General features: G+C 35.1%; 2 protein-coding genes across 2 annotated transcripts; both read right to left on the bottom strand.

The window, feature by feature from the left end:
- Positions 1 to 7,409: 7,409 nt before the first annotated feature.
- Positions 7,410 to 8,699, bottom strand: LOC118027957 ((21S)-21-acetoxyl-apo-melianone synthase SDR). Its single transcript, XM_035031470.2, has 2 exons — positions 8,583 to 8,699; positions 7,410 to 8,299 (listed from the first exon to the last, which is right to left on the bottom strand). Exons 1-2 carry the CDS (start codon positions 8,615 to 8,617, stop codon positions 7,510 to 7,512), a joined length of 825 nt encoding a protein of 274 aa, XP_034887361.1. The 5' UTR covers positions 8,618 to 8,699; the 3' UTR covers positions 7,410 to 7,509.
- Positions 8,700 to 18,181: 9,482 nt separating this feature from the next.
- Positions 18,182 to 19,484, bottom strand: LOC118027965 ((21S)-21-acetoxyl-apo-melianone synthase SDR). The gene is made up of 2 exons (XM_035031477.2): positions 19,334 to 19,484; positions 18,182 to 19,072 (listed from the first exon to the last, which is right to left on the bottom strand). Exons 1-2 carry the CDS (start codon positions 19,474 to 19,476, stop codon positions 18,283 to 18,285), a joined length of 933 nt encoding a protein of 310 aa, XP_034887368.2. The 5' UTR covers positions 19,477 to 19,484; the 3' UTR covers positions 18,182 to 18,282.
- Positions 19,485 to 19,726: the final 242 nt, after the last annotated feature.

The raw sequence follows: 19,726 nt of genomic DNA, 5'->3' as shown, positions 1-19,726 counted from the left end.
GCCTTCACTTATCAGGTAGTGTGTTTTTTAACCCTATCTCCTTTCGAGTGCGCCTTTGAGCCATCACTAATATTTTTCTGGGTAGGTCACCCATTATAACGCGACCAATTCTCCATGTTTTTTTTTACCTGGGTAGGTCACCCATTACAATGAGGCCATTCCTCCACTTGGGTAGGTCATCCATTACAATGAGACCACTTTTTCCTTTTTCTCTGGGTAGGTCACCCATTACAATGAGACCGCACTTCACATTCTTTCCATCTGGGTAGGTCACCCATCATATTGAGGCTGTTTTTCACATTCTTTCCATCTGGGTAGGTCACCCATTACAATGAGACTGCACTTCATATTATTTCCATCTGGGTAGGTCACCCATCATAATGAGATCGTTTTTCATATTCTTTCCACCTGGGTAAGTCACCCATTACAATAAGACCACTTTTTACACATTCTTTTATTTTTGGTTAAATGAGGTTTGCTAGATGGGATCTCAAGTAGCTTTGGTTAAAGGGAATCCCTAGATGGGATTTCAGGTTGATCGAGCTACCCATATTTTTTAGTTCCAGTTTAATGAGGTTGCTAGTTAGGATCTCAGGTGGCTTTGGTTAAAGAAAATCGCCAGATGGGATTTCAGGTTGACTAGTTCTAGTTGAATGAGGTCGCTAGATTGGATCTCAAGTAGCTTTGGTTAAAGGGAATCGCCATATGGGATTTCAAGTTGACCGAGCTCTACATATTTTCTTAGTTCCAGTTGAATGAGGTCGCCAGATGGGATCTCATGTGGCTTTGGTTAAAGGGAATCGCCAGATGGGATTTCAGGTTGACTGAGCTGCGCATATGTTTTTGTTCTACTTGAATGAGGTCGCCAGATGAGATCTTATGTAGCTTTGGTTAAAGGAAATCGCCAGATAGAATTTCAGGTTGACCGAGTTACACACATTCTTTGGTTTTTGGTTACAGGAGGTCGCTAGATGGGATCTCAAGTTTTTTTTTTTTTTAAAGAGAGAGAGAGAGAGAAAGAAACAGAAAAAGAGTAAGGTCTTTAGATGAGTGGATATTGAGCAAGTTAGGAAGACAAGAAGACAAGTTTTTCTTTACAAAGCTTACTATGCAAAACATTGAGGAGTTTTGCTTCGTAAGCATTGTATAGAGGGGGCATTTGTTGCTACCAAAAATTTTACCCATGTTTTGGTAAATTTTCAGAAAAATCTAAAAATAGCAAAAAAAATAAAAAAAATCCAAAAAAAAAATGGTTTTAATATATTTTGCATCGTTTTTTAGCATTTTCAGCGTCGTCTAAAAATAATTTAAAATTTCAAAGGTCTTTCGAATGTGTTCAACTTTTCACGCGTCATTTTTTAAAATCATTGATTTTCCTCATTGAGTCGACGTTGATATTGCTCGTTTTAAAAAAAACAAAAAAAATTAAGAAAAATGAATTTAAAAAAAGAAAGAAGTTGAGGGACCAAGTTTGGAAACCTAGCAACATTTTTGCCTATAAATACTAGTCTTCAACACACATAAAAAGGGGGGGTAATGTTGCATAATTGAAAAAAATACAAAAATACCCTAAACCTAAACTTATTTCTACGAATACAAACCAGCCGCCCCCTACCAACAGAAAAAAAGCCGCTGTCCCCAGGGTCCTGGTTTGTTTTCAGAACGGAGCCAAGGACCCCTGCCATTTTGGCTCTACAGCATCTCCCCTGCATAAGCAACCTCCATACCGTTCCCCATCTTCTTTTCCTTTTCTAGCCAACAACACAGATCCCCTCCTTTTTTATTTTCTTCTTCCCCACAGCAGCCGGCAACAAACCTACAATTCCTATCCTTCCATCAGCCCCACACCCCACAGAGAACCTGCCAAGCACCCCTCACAGAGAAACAAAATTGTGGCCTCCCTCTATTTTGGCTGAAAAATCAAAGAATCCTTCCCTCCCTTTCCACTCTCTCTTCAACCTCAGTGTCGTCCACAAACCGGCCTCTAGCAACAACTCTTTTTCAGCGGCCCGCCCGCAGGTGCCGCCCTTCCTCCTCTACCAGAGCTGCCCGCCTTCTTCAACCAGCAGCGACGACCCGCTCCTCATGTAGCAGCGCTTGCCTCCTCCAGCTCCTCCCTTGATTGGACATCCATCCCATCACCACCGTAGCTTCAACAGCCACGAACGACAGCAACCATCAAATCCTTCATCGGCAAAAGAGAAACAAACAGAAAGGCAGAAGGCAGAGAGCGAATGCAAATGTAGAGTTAAAAAAAAAAACAAGATCTGAAAAAGCTAACTACAATAGACTGCTTGTGTTGCATTTTTGGTTGGTTTTGCAGGTCACCGTTGGCGAGGAAAGGAAGGAAGGACGAAGTCGTTCTAGATCCATCCATTCTCTGGCTTTCTTACGGCGGCGTGTGAATCCACGTGCCACCAGGGGTGCGTGGAACAATGCGCCGCATTGTTTCGGCAGCTCCAGAACTCGGCTTGACACTATTCCGAGTTGTTTTAGGGTCATTTTGTAATTTCCAAATTGCTTAATGTAATATTTGTTTAGTTTTGAGTTTTTGTAATTTGTATTTTGTAAATGTGGAAGCAAAAAAAAAAAAAAAAGAAAAGAAAAGAAACAAAAATATAGTAAAAGTGAATGTGTGTTTTTGTATTTTTTTTATGGATTTGTTTTATTTTTTATATATATTTTTATGATAAAATCACAAAGGCAAAATAAGAATTTAATATTTTGATTTGCTCACGATTCAGAATTATTAACTTATACGTAAGTTGTATTTCTAATATCTGATGAAAAGACAAAATTTTAAAACTTCTTTAACACATCAAAGCCACGAAGCAGCTTACCTTAAGTAGGGTGTGTTAGGGGTGCTAATATCTTCGCTGACCACAACCAATCCCTTACCCGCGAATCTCTGACAAGACTAGTAACCTTCAATAAATTACTAGATGGCGACTCCTAACAATCAAATCAAGCAATGCATAACGAGAAAAATCGCCAGTCGATGCCGTGTGGATTTGACATGCGACACCGTTCATCATGTCAATTACAAAAGGAATCACTAATAGAAAATTTCCAGAGAGCTCTAAAATTGTTCGCATTCCAATTGTACTGTTAATTATTGTTCTTTACAGACAAAATCACTGACGGATTGAAAATTCATCGATGTTATTTGGCAAGTTTCTGAAAATTTTTCATTAAATTGAAATTGAAATTAAATATTACAGACGGATTGAAAAGTCATCGATGATATTTGACATTTTCTGAAATTTTTTTATTAAATTAAAACTTTAAATTAAATATTATAGATGGATTCACCAACAAAATGAAAAAAATATATTAATATTTAATTATCTGTCGGTAAAATGGCTCAATAAAAAGCCTAGAATTCCTAATTTCATAATAGATGGACTTCCTTTCTTCTTTTTCTTCCCTATATGTAAAAATATCAACATCCCTTTCTTTCTCTTCCCTTCTCTCCTCAACTCCTCTTCCCTTCCATGCTCAGGTATGTCTTCTTGTCCTTTTCTCTTTTCTCTTCTCAGCTTCACTTGCTACTATATTACGGTAAGATTTTTATTTTTTCTTCTTTTTTTGTATTTTTTTCACTATATTTGTTATTTTATTTTATTTTTTTAATGTTTTTTTGTTCTTAGTAATTACATGAATGTTGTTGTAGGAATTGTTTTTTTTTTTTTTCATATGAGATCAATTTTTAGTTGATTTTTTTTTCAAGTAACTCAGTTTTGAGTATTATAGAGTGTTGATTTATTTTAATTTAATTATTTTATAGTTTTGTAAAATAATTTGTTTTAAAAAAATTTAAATAATCACCAACGGAATTACATAAGATATTTTTTTAGGGAAATACTGACAGAATGAAGCGAGTAATTTGTTTTTGTACTTTTTTCGCTAGTAAAGCCATTGATAATAATATATTTTTATTACCAATGGACTTACAATAATAAAAAAAAATTACCGATGAAAGATTCACCAACAAAGAATTTTCATCTATGATTATGTTAAGAAATTAATTACCAACAAAATATTAATATAAATACCGATAAAAAAATTTCATTAGTAAATATAAAGATTATGGTAGTGAGAATGCTACCATAGGGCTGGTCCAAGATGCCTGCATAGTCTTACATCATTTCGAGCTTCCAAAGTTAAGCTATAGTGGTGTTAACAAGGTTGATTATATCATCTTCATTTGATACATCACAATGAATGTAGCAAACATTTTCACCCAGCTTATCAGCAATTTCTTGGCCTAGTGTATCTTGAATATCTGCTGTCGCACGTGTGCGGCGTCGCGGCCATCGCCCTCCACACTTAATTTGTGTGTATCTGGAAAATATGGAGAGACAAGGAATTCGTTGTCTCTTATCAGTGAAAAAATAGAATGGGAGTTGCCACCTAGTATTCTGATCACTAGAAACCCTAACTGGTCTCAGAAATCGGGTACGGAGACTGATTGCGTAAATGGAAGGTGTTGGCCGCGCTGGTGTTGCTCCTGCGGTGGACGCTGTTTCAAAGCTGAGGGAGCAGAAATGGTGGCTGGTGAGGAAGGTAGCTTTCTTCTCTGTGCAGAGGCGTGAGCCTCTTTTTTTTCTTTTGCTGGCCGCTCTTCCCTTCTCCAGAAATGCCCCCCAGGTTCGTTCCTCTTTTTTCCCTTTTCAAAGCCTTTCTCCTCTCCCGCTCCTTTCGCCCTTCATTTCCCCTGTATTTATAGGCAGCCGGGGGAGAGGCACCATACCCTGTCCAAGTGCAGGGCATGGTGGCGTGGGATGGCTCCTGCAGCCGCTGCAAGGCATGGCCTTCTTTTCATCATGGTGGAGCGTCTCCTGTTTCTCCATTAATGAGGGGGTATGGTTGTGTAAGTGTGAGTATGGGTCATGCCGGATTTTTAGGCAAGTGAGGTGGAGAGAGAAAGCGGGAAGAATGATTTAAAATCATCTTCTTTCCTGCCTCTGCATGCGCAGGGAAGAAGGAGAACAATACCGTTCAAAACAGCACTATTTTAGGTTTTAGTTTTTTTTTTTTATTAAAGAAAAGAAAATGTAATTTGGAATAACCCAAAAATGGGTTATGACATCTGCAATAACCACTTTGGCACCATTTTCCTGTAAAAGGTTCACAGTAGCTGCTCCAATTCCACTTGCAACTTTAGTGACAAATGCCACCTTGCCTATTATTCTGAAAGTGGAATTGCGTGAATTTGTATTCTTATCGGAAATGAAAACAGTAATATTCTCAAAGGTTATTGAGGCGCCAAGGAATTTTGAGTGACAAAAGCAATCTCTTTCCTATGGCCACCCACCAGTGGATGTATCCAATCAATATATATATATATATCGAGAAATTAGAGATTTAGGTTATATCGAGAAATTTTAGCATAAAAACTTTGTTGTTATTATCCTATTTTATTTATTTATTTCATATTGAGTGATTATTTTTAATTTGAATTTGTTCTAGCTCATTAGATATTATTTAGGGGTTATTTCATTATTGAACTTATATTAGTTGATTACTAATTTAAACACATTAGCTTGAGACCCAAAAGGGGTCCATTAGGGTTAGTTACAGGAGACTATATTATGTTTTTTTTGAGTTGAAAATTTCAAGAGCAAGTTTAAGAATAAACATGAGTTTTTTTTTGTTTGTTTGTGGCATAACAATCTTTCTTTGCAGGGACAAAGATCATACATTAACTTATCAAATAATAAATGACTTCATGGCATCATTTACATACTTAGGGTTCTTAGATACATGGTTATCTTTGGATTCAAGTTTTTTTTCAATACCTTTAGTTCTTAGGTATAGGACTACCTCTGAGTTAGGGTTCTATCAAACCTGATTTTTAGCTTTCTAAGTTGTTATCTACTTTGTTGGGGGTTGCTTGACTATGTAATCAAAATATTCACATCAAAATTAGGTTTATAGGATTTATAAAATATAAATATTATTATTTATTAGAGTTTTTATCATTGCTAGGAGTTAGTAGTTGATTAGTTTTCATCTTAGCTAGATAAAAATAAACCTTACTTAGACTAGGACACAAATCTTAGTATAAGTAGGACTTGCAAGGCTATATATAACTACCTTAAACAATCAGAGTTATTTATAAGAAAGCATAAAAAATAAGAAGGAGAAAGTGTTAGCTGCTATTTTGTTCTTAAGAGCAAAACCAACATGAGTTTGGTTTAATAATTGGTGGTGGTGGTGGTGGTGCTTGTAGTCATGGTAATGGTGGTGATAATAGCGATGGTCGTGGTGATCGTAGTATTGGTGGCGGTAGTGGTGGTCGTGGTGCTAATGGTAGTAATAGTAATAATAGTAGTCATTGTGGTGGTGTTCATGGTAGTAGTAGTAGTGGTAGTGTGAGTAGTCATCATGGTGGTGGTGGTGGTGGTAATGATGGTCGTATTAGTGGTGGTGGTCGTAGTAGTGGTGGTGGTGGTGGTGGTGGTCATGGTAGTAGTAGTAGTCGTCATGGTGGTGGTGGTGGTGGTGTTGGTGTTAGTAGTCGTGGTAATGATAATAATAGAAGTAGTAGTAGCAGTAATAGTGGCGGTGATGATAGTAATAGTGGTGGTGGTGGTCATGGTAGTAATAGTGATAGTGGTTGTAATAGTATTAGAAGTAGTAGTTGTAGTGGTGACAGTAGTAGTAGCAGTGATAGTAGTAAAATTGATAGTGGTAGTAATAGTAGTAGTTGTGGTAGTCGTAATAATAATGGTGGTGGTAATGGTGGTGGTAGTGGTAGTTGTAATGCTAATGATAGTAGTGGTAGGGGTAGGGGTGAGCAAAAAAACTAACAAAAAGATTAAACCGAGAAAACAAAAAAAACAAAAAAAACCGAACCATGAAAAAAACCAATTAAACTGATTAGAATATTTAAAAAATATTTAGTTCAGTTTGATTTCGGTTTCATAAACCTAAAACCAAAAACCCTCAACCAAACCGAATCAGTTTAGTTAAAAATGAACCTAACTTAATTACCGAACCAAAATCGAAACCCATCACAAAGTCTAAAAAGCTCAAAAAACAATATAGTTTTTGGTTTGTAATATAAAATAATTGAACCTAATCGAAACCAAACCTAACAGAACCGAAATCGATCAGTTGTGTTTTAGTTTTTAATATAAAATAACCGAACTGCACCAAAACCAGTAAGTTGAAATTAGTTTTGGTTATGTTTCAGTTTTATTTATTGTATTTAACAAAATTTCAGTTTTATTGTTTTTATAGATAAAAATCAGACCGAATAAAAAATAATCACCCCTAAATAGTGGTAGTGGTGGTGATGATGAAATTAATAATGAATTAGTAATGATGATGTAGTTGTGATAATAATAGTAGTGATGGTGGTGCTGGTGGTAGTAATGGCAGTGACAGTGGTAATACAAAATTACTTTCACAAATTAAAAATTTATTCAACACATTTCCGAATACATTGAGAATTCTGCTAATTTTTTGAAACCAAGAAAGAAGCACATCAACGAGATCAACTTATAATTTAGCGGGGTACAAAGCTTGCATCATTGTAGGATTAACAACACTGAACCCACCATCCACGACAAGATTCATCCCACTCACATAATTTGCTTCATCACTAGCCAAGTATAGTGCAGCCCTTGCCATGTCTTCCACCTTGGGCATCTTCCCCTTTAGATTACCCATTTGTCCCAGTAATTCTTCTATCATTGGTGCAGTATCTGCTGAAAATCCCTCACACATGGGGGTTGCTACTCCAAATGGCGAAACACAATTTACTCTTATACCGTACTGCCCTAACTCAGCCGCTAAGTTTTTCGCTAACCCCACGACACCATGTTTGGTCACTGCATAAGCGGGAGTTGCAAGTCCACCAATAGCTGTACAAGCACTGGCGGTGAATAAAATGCAACCCTGACCTTGGGTTACCATGACCCTAGCTGCATGTTTGGCTCCAAGGAAACAGCCTACCAGGTTTACACCAATTAGGCGGTCTAGATCTGATTTCGGGGTGTCCAAAATGCTTCCTAAAGAACGATCCAGGATGCCTGCATTGTTATACATTATATCAAGCTTACCATACTTTTTAACGGTGGCGTCAACAAGATTGCTAACTTCATCTTCGTTTGAAACATCACAGTGGATGTAGCAAACATCTTCACCAAGTTTTTGAGCTAGGGCTTGGCCTAGGTTGTCTTGGATATCGGCAAGAACGACCTTAGCACCATTTTCATGGAAAAGTTGCCCTGCACTTGCTCCTATGCCGCTTGCGCCGCCGGTTATGATTGACACCTTGCCTGCTAACCTGAAATAGTACTGTCGTTAATTAAAGACAAGCTGAAATGTGAAAACAAACATCTAAACGCAAATGCTGTACGTTATCCACTGTGAAATGGTGCCAGTGATCAAATATTTAGTTGGAGCTTTTGGAGGGAACCCAAACTGATAAAATTAGTACACGTTATAATCTTGCAATGTTACAAGCATAATGAATTCAAGGCGAATCAGAGTTAATTGGGAATATTTCCAAGTTCAAACAGGAAGAAACTATACAGAGTGCAAGATTAAAGGAAGTTCATTTTGATTACCTTTTCTGTGATGCAACCAAACTGGTACCTGTCATTTTAGTAAATATATGGAGCTGGAGGTACCTAGGGAAAGAAGATAAAAAGCTTGACTTTTGCTCTGCGTCTTTACTTGAAGGCTTTTGTACATAGATTGTTTCATATATATATATAGCTCCGCAGAGTCCTCAATAGAAAAAAGAAAAAGAAAAAGAAAACGTGGTATTATTCTCACATTACTTATAAAATTCTGGAGGGTTTTATTATTTTAACATATAGACTAGCCACACAAAAACTAATTCTAGGGAGGTATGCACCATATATGCATGACTCGTTTCGTGCATCACTTAATTTGGACGACCACAATTTTTTCCCCCACAATTAATACATTGAGGAAAGAGAGAACAGAAGAGTATAAAGAAAATCGGATGCGAGAACTACATCATTTCTTCACCAGAGACACGCGTTGCCATGGGATGAAGAGGATGACAAGATGATTTCGATGACAACAAAGAAAGGTCGTCTAGGGTCCTGAAGGAAGCTGTATGTGCCGCCCAAACATGGTGGCTTGCTTACATGCTGATTGACGAGTGATTTGGACGTGCCAACTATTTTCTTAACTTGGTTCCTCATTCATTTTTATTTATTTATTTATTTCCTGATTCCTTACCAAAGATTCATGTTTTTTATTTGTTCTTCATCCCACTCGAGCCGTACGAAGTCTAAATTGATAAGAAAGGAAGGGAAGGGAAGGGAAGGGAAAGGATAGATAATTTCTTTTTACGTGGCACTGGTTTTTTAATAACTTTTGAATTTTTTTTTTATTTTAGTTTGTGGTTAGCGTGTATTGATTCAATATTACAATACACCCCCCCCTCCCCAATTTATTGACAATTTATTGTTTCATACTTAGCCTAACAGAGTTAGGCAGGGCATTTGGTTTAGATAGATCAGGTTTCAAATTAATTGATCAAATCACGATCTAGGCTCTAGCCTCTTGGTCGAATGTTTTTTACATATTAAAAAGTTTTTATTTCTTTTTCTATATTTGATATAAAATATTTTTTATATTTTTTTACTCATTTACAATACATGAATGTTAAAAAAAAAAAAACATTTATACAACCATACAGTAAAACGCGGGTACCGGAAGGTACTTAGATTTAAGAATAATACAATTGATAAATATTGTATTATTAATCTTATTATATAAATATATAAAATCCAATCAGAATCTGCCTTGGAGAAGATTAATTGCACCTCCCTTACACCTACCACCTTCCCTTTGCCTTCCTAACTTATACAGAGACAATTAATAGACAAACCCGGAGAAGTATGACCATAATTGCACAGCAATTAATTCTATTGTTGGCGGAGAAAACTCGAACGGCTAGAGTACCTGATCACAACTACTAGTTTGGGGTCAGAATAATGGGCGCAGTTCAGTGATATTTGTATATTCCCCCACTGCTCTTCATTAATTACTATCTCTTCTTTATATGAGACCAGTAGTCATTATTTTGGAAAATTCAAAGTTTTAGGGACCTCCACCAGCCAAAGGAGCATTTGTATTCGTGTTGAAGTGAGCTTGGCTACCCAGCTAAATCCAACATAACAATTATTTTTTAAAATATATTGAGATAATATTTATTTTATTTTTTATATCATCAAAGTAAAAAATATTTATCCAACCATACAGTAAAACGCGGGTACGGAAGGTGCTTAGATTTAAGAATAATATAATTGATAAATATTGTATTATTAATCTTATATATATATATATATATATATATATATAATCAGAATCCGCCTTCGGGAAGATTAATTGCTCCTTCCTTACACCTACCACCTTCCCTTTGCCTTCCCAACGTATACAGAGACAATTAATAGACAAACCCGGAGAAGTGTGACCATAATTGCACAGCAATTAATTCTATGGTTGGTGGAGAAAACTCGAAACGGCTAGAGTCCCTAATCACAACTATAGTTTGGGGTCAGGATAATGGGCGCAGTTCAGTGATGTTTGTATACATATGTTGATTTACTATAATTTCGGTGATATTGTATTGGGACCAGAGTAAAGGGTGCAGACGTCGAAATAATATATATTTAAAAAAAAAAACATTATAATATAATTGTTATAGACAGGGATAGTATTAACATTATAATTCAAACATTATAGTATAGTAATTCTAATGATAGTTAGATTAGTCATATAATGTTTAATAAAAAATATTCTTTATTAACATTTTAGGTTATAGACAGGGATGTTTAACTTGTTTATTTCATAGAAAATATTAAATTATAATTTTTTTTAATATATTCAAGGTGTTTTATTATTATTATTATTATTATTATTATTATTATTTTACAATATATATTTTCACATATATGAATATTATTTCCAATATTCTCGGGTCTGATTGCAAAACCAAACTCAATATTCTAAATAAAAATAAAAAATAAAAATATCTTAAAAGAAAAAAAAAAGTTAAAGAAGTTCCTTTACTTTAGGAGAAAGCATAAAAATTAGAACTCTAATTTTTTAGATAATATTTTTTATTTTTTAAAATTGATTTTTTTATATCATCACATCAAAATAGTAAAAAAAAATATTAATTTGAATTAAAAAAAAAACAAAATTGAAATTTTTTTTTGAAACGCTAAAAACAAACATGCTTTAATAAGAAAATTCAGCCTGATCTCAAATGAAAAATAATTATCATCACTCAATTTTTGTACTATATAAAATAATTCTCATCAATTTATGTTTTCTTTACCGTATGAAAAAAAAATTAAATAAGAGAAAAGAAAAAAAATTTAAAAGGAAAAAATAAAATTAAAAATATCTTAAAAGGAAAAAGGATGTTAAGCCAAACCTTCTTATGTTGGCGGCCAAGCCAGGACCAATAATATTCTCCCACTGTTCTTCGTTAATTGATCACAATCTCTACTTTATAGGAAGTTTTGGGGACTTCCACCAGCCAAAGAAGCATTGGTATTCTTATTGAAGTGATTTAAGTTTGGCTACCCAACCAGACCGAACGTAACAATTATTTTTTAAAATATATTAAAATAATATTTTTTATTTTATATATCATCACATCAAAAAATATTAATTTAAAATAAAAAAACAAATTTAAATATTTTTTAAAAGTATTTTTGAAATGTATAAACAAACATGTTTTAATAAGAAAATTTAACCTAACTTCAAATGAAAAAAAATTATCAACACCCAATTTTTATACAATATAAAAAAATATCATTAATTTATTTTCTCAATAAAATAAAATAAAAATTAGTTGCTAGTAGAAAAAAAATAAATTGTTTTTCAAACTCTTTAGTGGGACGATGGTGGTGTGCCAACTTATTTCCATACTAAATCAAATAATTTGACGTGGAGTTTATTATATTCAAATAAATGGAACATAATATATTGTTTGAATTTTTTTTTTCAAAATCAGTCTGAGTTTAATGAGGTTGCTAGATAAGATCTCAGGTGGCTTTGGTTAAAAGAAATCGCCAGATGGGATTTCAGGTTGACTAGTTCTAGTTGAATGAGGTCGCTAGATGGGATCTCAGGTAGCTTTGGTTAAAGGGAATTGCCAGATGGGATTTCAAGTTGACCGAGCTCTACATATTTTCTTAGTTCCAGTTGAATGAGGTCGCCAGATGAGATCTCATGTGGCTTTGGTTAAAGGGAATCGCCAGATGGGATTTTAGGTTGACTAAGCTGCACATATGTTTTCGTTCTACTTGAATGAGGTCGCCAGATGAGATCTCATGTAGCTTTGGTTAAAGGAAATCGCCAGATAGAATTTCAGGTTGACCGAGTTACACACATTCTTTGGTTTTTGGTTACAGGAGGTCGCTAGATGGGATCTCAAGTTTTTTTTTTAAAAGAGAGAGAGAGAGAGAGAAAGAAAGAAACAGAAAAAGAAAAAGAGTAAGGTCTTTAGATGAGTGGATATTGAGCAAGTTAGGAAGACAAGAAGACAAGTTTTTCTTTACAAAGCTTACTATGCAAAACATTGAGGAGTTTTGCTTCGTAAGCATTGTATAGAGGGGGCATTTGTTGCTACCCAAAATTTTACCCATGTTTTGATAAATTTTCAGAAAAATCTAAAAATAGCAAAAAAAATAAAAAATCCAAAAAAAATAAAATGGTTTTAATATATTTGCATCGTTTTTAGCATTTTCAGCGTCGTCTAAAAATAATTTAAAATTTCAAAGGTCTTTCGAATTTGTTCAACTTTTCACGTGTCATTTTTTAAAATCATTGATTTTCCTCATTGAGTTGACGTTGATATTGCTCGTTTTCAAAAAAATACAAAAAAATTAAGAAAAATCAAATTTACAAAAAGAAAGAAGTTGAGGGACCAAGTTTGGAAACCTAGCAACATTTTTGCCTATAAATACTAGTCTTCAACACACATAAAAAGGGGGGTAATGTTGCATAATTGAAAAAAATACAAAAATACCTTAAACCTAAACTTATTTCTACCAATACAAACCAGCCGCCCCTCCTTACCAATAGAAAAAAAGTCGTTGTCCCCAGGGTCCTTGGTTTGTTTTCAGAACGGAGCCAAGGACCCCTGCCATTTTGGCTCTACAACATCTCCCCTGCATAAGCAACCTCTATATTGTTCCCCATCTTCTTTTCCTTTTCCAGCCAACAACACAGATCCCCTCCCTTTTGATTTTCTTCTTCCCCACAGCAGCCGGCAACAAACCTATAGTTCTTATCCTTCCATCAGCCCCACACCACATAGAGAACTTGCCAAGCACCCCTCATAGAGAAACAAAATCGTGGCCTCCCTCTATTTTGGCTGAAAAATCAAAGAATCCTTCCCTCCCTTTCCACTTTCTCTTCAACCTCAGCGCCGTCCACAAACCGACCTCCAGCAACAGCTCTTTTTCAGTGATCCGCCCGCAGGTGCCGCCCTTCCTCCTCTACCGGAGTTGCCCGCCTTCTTCAACCAGCAGCGACGACCCGCTCCTCATGCAGCAGCGCTTGCCTCCTCCAGCTCCTCCCTTGATTGGACATCCATCCCATCACCACCGTAGCTTCAGCATCCATGAACGACAACAACCATCATATCCTTCATCGGCAAAAGAGAAACAAACAGAAAGGAAGAAGGCAGAGAGCGAATGCGAAAAACAAGATCTGAAAAGCTAACTACAATAGACTGCTTATGTTGCATTTTTGGTTGGTTTTGCAGGTCACTGCTGGCGAGGAAAGGAAGGAAGGACGAAGTCATTCTAGATCCATCCATTCTCTGGCTTTCTTATGGCGGCTCGTGAATCCACGTGCCACCAGGGGCGCATGGAACAATGCGCCACACTGTTTCGGCAGCTCCAGAAGTCGGCCTGACACTATTCCGAGTTGTTTTAGGGTCGTTTTGTAATTTCCAAATTGCTTAATGTAATATTTGTTTAGTTTTGAGTTTTTGTAATTTGTATTTTGTAAATGTGGAAGCAAAAAAAAAAAAAAAAGAAAAGAAAAGAAACAAAAATATAGTAAAAGTGAATGTGTGTTCTTGTATTTTTTTATGGATTTGTTTTATTTTTTATATATATTTTTATGATAAAATCACAAAGGCAAAAGAAGAATTTAATATTTTGATTTGCTCACGATTCAGAATTATTAACTTATACGTAAGTTGTATTTCTAATATCTTATGAAAAGACAAAATTTTAAAACTTCTTTAACACGTCAAAGCCACGAAGCAGCTTACCTCAAGTAGGGTGTGTTAGGGGTGTTAATACCTTCTCTGACCACAACCAGTCCCTTACCCACGAATCTCTGACAAGACTAGTAACCTTCAATAAATTACTAGATGGCGACTCCCAACAATCAAATCAAGCAATGCATAACGAGAAAAATCGCCAGTCGATGCCGCGTGGATTTGACATGCGACACCGTTCATCATGTCAATTACAAAGGGAATCACTAATAGAAAATTCCGTCGATATTTTCCAGAGAGCTCTAAAATTGTTCGCATTCCAATTGTACTGTTAATTATTGTTCTTTACAGACAAAATCACTGACGGATTGAAAATTCATCGGTGTTATTTAGCAAGTTTCTGAAAATTTTTGATTAAATTGAAATTGAAATTAAATATTACAGACGAATTGAAAAGTCATCGATGATATTTGACATTTTCTGAAATTTTTTTATTAAATTAAAACTTTAAATTAAATATTACAGATGGATTCACCAACAGAATGAAAAAAATATATTAATATTTAATTATCTGTTGGTAAAACGGCTCAATAAAAAGCCTAGAATTCCTAATTTCACAATAGATGGACTTCCTTTCTTCTTTTTCTTCCCTATATGTAAGAAAATCAACATCCCTTTCTTTCTCTTCCCTTCTCTCCTCAACTCCTCTTCCCTTCCATGCTCAGGTATGTCTTCTTGTTCTTTTCTCTTTTCTCTTCTCAGCTTCACTTGCTACTAAATTAAGGTAAGATTTTTATTTTTTTTCTTTTTTTGTATTTTGTTTTCACTATATTTGTCATTTTATTTTATTTTTTAATTTTTTTTGTTCTTAGTAATTACATGAATGTTGTTGTAGGAATTGTTTTTTTTCATATGAGATCAATTTTTAGTTGATTTTCTTTTTTTTCCAAGGAACTCAGTTTTGAGTATTATAGAGTGTTGATTTATTTTAATTTAATTATTTTATAGTTTTGTAAAATAATTTTTTTAAAAAAAATTTAAATAATCACCAACGGAATTACATAAGATATTTTTTTAGGGAAATATTGACAGAATGAAGCGAGTAATTTGTTTTCGTACTTTTTTCGTTAGTAAAGCCATTGGTAATAATATATTTTTATTACCAATGGACTTACAAACAGAAAAAAAAAAATTACCGATGAAAAATTCACCAACAAAGAATTTCCATCTATGATTAAGTTAAGAAATTAATTACCAACAAAATATTAATATAAATACCGATAAAAAATTTTCATTAGTAAATATAAAGATTATGGTAGTGAGAATGCTACCATAGGGCCGGTCCAAGATGCCTGCGTAGTCTTACATCATTTCGAGCTTCCAAAGTTAAGCTACGGTGGTGTTAACAAGGTTGATTATATCATCTTCATTTGATACATCACAATGAATGTAGCAAACATTTTCACCCAGCTTATCAGCAATTTCTTGGCCTAGTGTATCTTGAATATCTGCAATAACCACTTCGGCACCATTTTCCAGTAAAAGGTTCACAGTAGCTGCTCCAATTCCACTTGCAACTTTAGTGACAATTGCCACCTTGCCTATTATCCTGAAAGTGGAATTGCGTGAATTTGTATTCTTATCGGAAATGAAAACAGTAATATTCTCAAAGGTTATTGAGGCGCCAAGGAATTTTGAGTGACAAAAGCAATCTCTTTCCTATGGCCACCCACCAGTGGATGTATCCAATCAATATATATATATATATATATCGAGAAATTAGAGATTTAGGTTATATCGAGAAATTTTAGCATAAAAACTTTGTTGTTATTATCCTATTTTATTTATTTATTTCATATTGAGTGATTATTTTTAATTTGAATTTGTTCTAGCCCATTAGATATTATTTAGGGGTTATTTTATTATTGAACTTATATTAGTTGATTACTAATTTAAACACATTAGCTTGCAACCCAAAGGGGGTCCATTAGGGTTAGTTACAGGAGACTATATTATGTTTTTTTGAGTTGAAAATTTCAAGAGCAAGTTTAAGAATAAACATGAGTTTTTTTTGTTTGTTTGTGGCAAAACAATCTTTCTTTGCAGGGACAAAGATCATACATTAACTTATCAAATAATAAATGACTTCGTGACATCATTTACATACTTAGGGTTTTTAGATACATGGTTATCTTTGGATTCAAGTTTTTTTCAATACCTTTAGTTCTTAGGTATAGGACTACCTCTGAGTTAGGGTTCTATCAAACCTGATTTTTAGCTTTCTAAGTTGTTATCTACTTTGTTGGGGGTTGCTTGACTATGTAATCAAAATTAGGTTCATAGGATTTATAAAATATAAATATTATTATTTATTAGAGTTTTATCATTGCTAGGAGTTAGTAGTTGATTAGTTTTCATCTTAGCTAGATAAAAATAAACCTTACTTAGACTAGGATACAAATCTTAATATAAGTAGGACTTGCAAGGCTATATATAACTACCTTAAACAATCAGAGTTATTTATAAGAAAGCATAAAAAATAAGAAGGAGAAAGTGTTAGCTGCTATTTTGTTCTTAAGAGCAAAACCAACATGAGTTTGGTTTAATAATTGGTAGTGGTGGTGGTGGTGCTTGTAGTCATGGTAGTAGTGGTGATAATAGCGATGGTGGTGGTCGTGGTGATCGTAGTATTGGTGGTGGTAGTGATGGTGGTGGTGGTGGTGGTGATGGTAGTATTGGTGGCGGTAGTGATGGTGGTGGTGCTGATGATGGTAGTAGTAGTAATAGTAGTCATTGTGGTGGTGTTCATGGTAGTAGTAGTAGTGGTAGTGTGAGTAGTCATCATGGTGGTGGTGGTGGTGGTAATGATGGTTGTATTAGTGGTGGTGGTCGTAGTAGTGGTAGTGCTGGTAGTGATCATAGCAGTAGTAGTAGTGATAGTGGTGGTAGTCGTCATAGTGGTGGTGGTGGTCGTAGTAGTGGTGGTGGTGGTGGTGGTCATGGTAGTAGTAGTAGTCGTCATGGTGGTGGTGGTGGTGGTGTTAGTAGTCGTGGTAATGATAGTAATAAAAGTAGTAATAGCAGTAATAGTGGTGGTGGTGGTGGTGGTGATGACAGTAATAGTGGTGGTGGTGGTCATGATAGTAATAGTGATAGTGGTTGTAATAGTATTAGAAGTAGTAGTTGTAGTGGTGGCAGTAGTAGTAGCAGTGATAATAGTAAAATTGGTAGTGGTAATAATAGTAGTAGTTGTGGTAGTTGTAATAGTAATGCTGGTGGTAATGGTGGTGGTAGTGGTAGTTGTAATGCTAATGATAGTAGTGGTAGGGGTAAGGGTGAGCAAAAAAACTAACAAAAAGATTAAACCGAGAAAATAAAAAAAACAAAAAAAACCGAATCATGAAAAAAACCAATTAAACTGATTAGAATATTTAAAAAATATTTAGTTCAGTTTGGTTTCAATTTCATAAACCTAAAACCGAAAAACCTCAACCAAACCGAATCAGTTTAGTTAAAAATGAACCTAACTTAATTACCGAACCAAAATTGAAACCCATCATAAAGTCTAAAAAGCTCAAAAAACAATATAGTTTTTGGGTTGTAATATAAAATAATTGAATCTAATCGAAACCAAACCTAACAGAACCGAAATCGATAAGTTGTGTTTTAGTTTTTAATATATATTATAACCGAACTGAACCAAAACCAATAAGTTGAAATTAGTTTTGGTTCGGTTTCAGTTTTATTTTTTATATTTAACAAAATTTTAGTTTGATTGTTTTTATAGATAAAAATCAGACCGAATAAAAAATGATCATCCCTAAATAGTGGTAGTGGTGGTGGTGGTGAAATTAGTAATGATGATGTAGTTGTGATAATAATAGTAGTAATGGTGGTGCTGGTGGTAGTAATGGCAGTGACAGTGGTAATAAAAAATTATTTTCACAAATTAAAAATTTATTCAACAGATTTCCGAATACATTGAGAATTCTGCTAATTTTTTGAAACCAAGAAAGAAGCACGTCAACGAGATCAACTTATAATTTAGCGGGGTACAAAGCCTGCATCATTGTAGGATTAACAACACTGAACCCACCATCCACGACAAGATTCATCCCACTCACATAATTTGCTTCATCACTAGCCAAGTATAGTGCAGCCCTTGCCATGTCTTCCACCTTGGGCATCTTCCCCTTTAGATTACCCATTTGTCCCAGTAATTCTTCTATCATTGGTGCAGTATCTGCTGAAAATCCCTCACACATGGGGGTTGCTACTCCAAATGGCGAAACACAATTTACTCTTATACCGTACTGCCCTAACTCAGCCGCTAAGTTTTTCGCTAACCCCACGACACCATGTTTGGTCACTGCATAAGCGGGAGTTGCAAGTCCACCAATAGCTGTACAAGCACTGGCGGTGAATAAAATGCAACCCTGACCTTGGGTTACCATGACCCTAGCTGCATGTTTGGCTCCAAGGAAACAGCCTACCAGGTTTACACCAATTAGGCGGTCTAGATCTGATTTCGGGGTGTCCAAAATGCTTCCTAAAGAACGATCCAGGATGCCTGCATTGTTATACATTATATCAAGCTTACCATACTTTTTAACGGTGGCGTCAACAAGATTGCTAACTTCATCTTCGTTTGAAACATCACAGTGGATGTAGCAAACATCTTCACCAAGTTTTTGAGCTAGGGCTTGGCCTAGGTTGTCTTGGATATCGGCAAGAACGACCTTAGCACCATTTTCATGGAAAAGTTGCACTGCACTTGCTCCTATGCCGCTTGCGCCGCCGGTTATGATTGACACCTTGCCTGCTAACCTGAAATAGTACTGTCGTTAATTAAAGACAGGCTGAAATGTGAAAACAAACATCTAAACGCAAATGCTGTACGTTATCCATTATGAAATGGTGCCAGTGATCAAATATTTAGTTGGAGCTTTTGGATGGAACCCCCATCTGATAAAGTTACAAGCAAAATGAATTCAAGGCGAATCATCAGAGTTAATTGGGAATACTTCCAAGTTCAAATAGGAAGAAACCATACAGAGTGCAAGATTAATGGAAGTTCATTTTGATTACCTTTTCTGTGATGCAACCGAACTGGTACCTGTCATTTTAGTAACTATATGGAGCTGGAGGTTCCTAGGCAAAGAAGATAAAAAGCTTGCCTTTTGCTCTGCGTCTTTACTTGAAGGCTTGCTTTTGTACATGGATTGTTTCATATATATAGCTCCACAGAGTCCTCAAAAGAAAAAAGAAAAAGAAAATGTGGTATTATTCTCACATGCTGACTGACGAGTGATTTGGACTTGCCAACTATTTTTCTAACTTGGTTCCTCATTCATTTTTATTTATTTATTTCCTGATTCTTCACCTAAGATTCATGTTTTTTTATTTGCTCTTCATCCCACTCGAGCCGTACGATGTCTCAATTGATAAGAAAGGAAGGGAAGGGAAACGATAGATAATTTC

This window comes from Populus alba, chromosome 6 (genome assembly GCF_005239225.2).
Source record: "Populus alba chromosome 6, ASM523922v2, whole genome shotgun sequence".
In the NCBI taxonomy this organism is placed as follows: domain Eukaryota; kingdom Viridiplantae; phylum Streptophyta; class Magnoliopsida; order Malpighiales; family Salicaceae; genus Populus; species Populus alba.
Note: the sequence above shows the minus strand (reverse complement) of the source record. Positions and strands in the feature narration are given on the sequence as shown.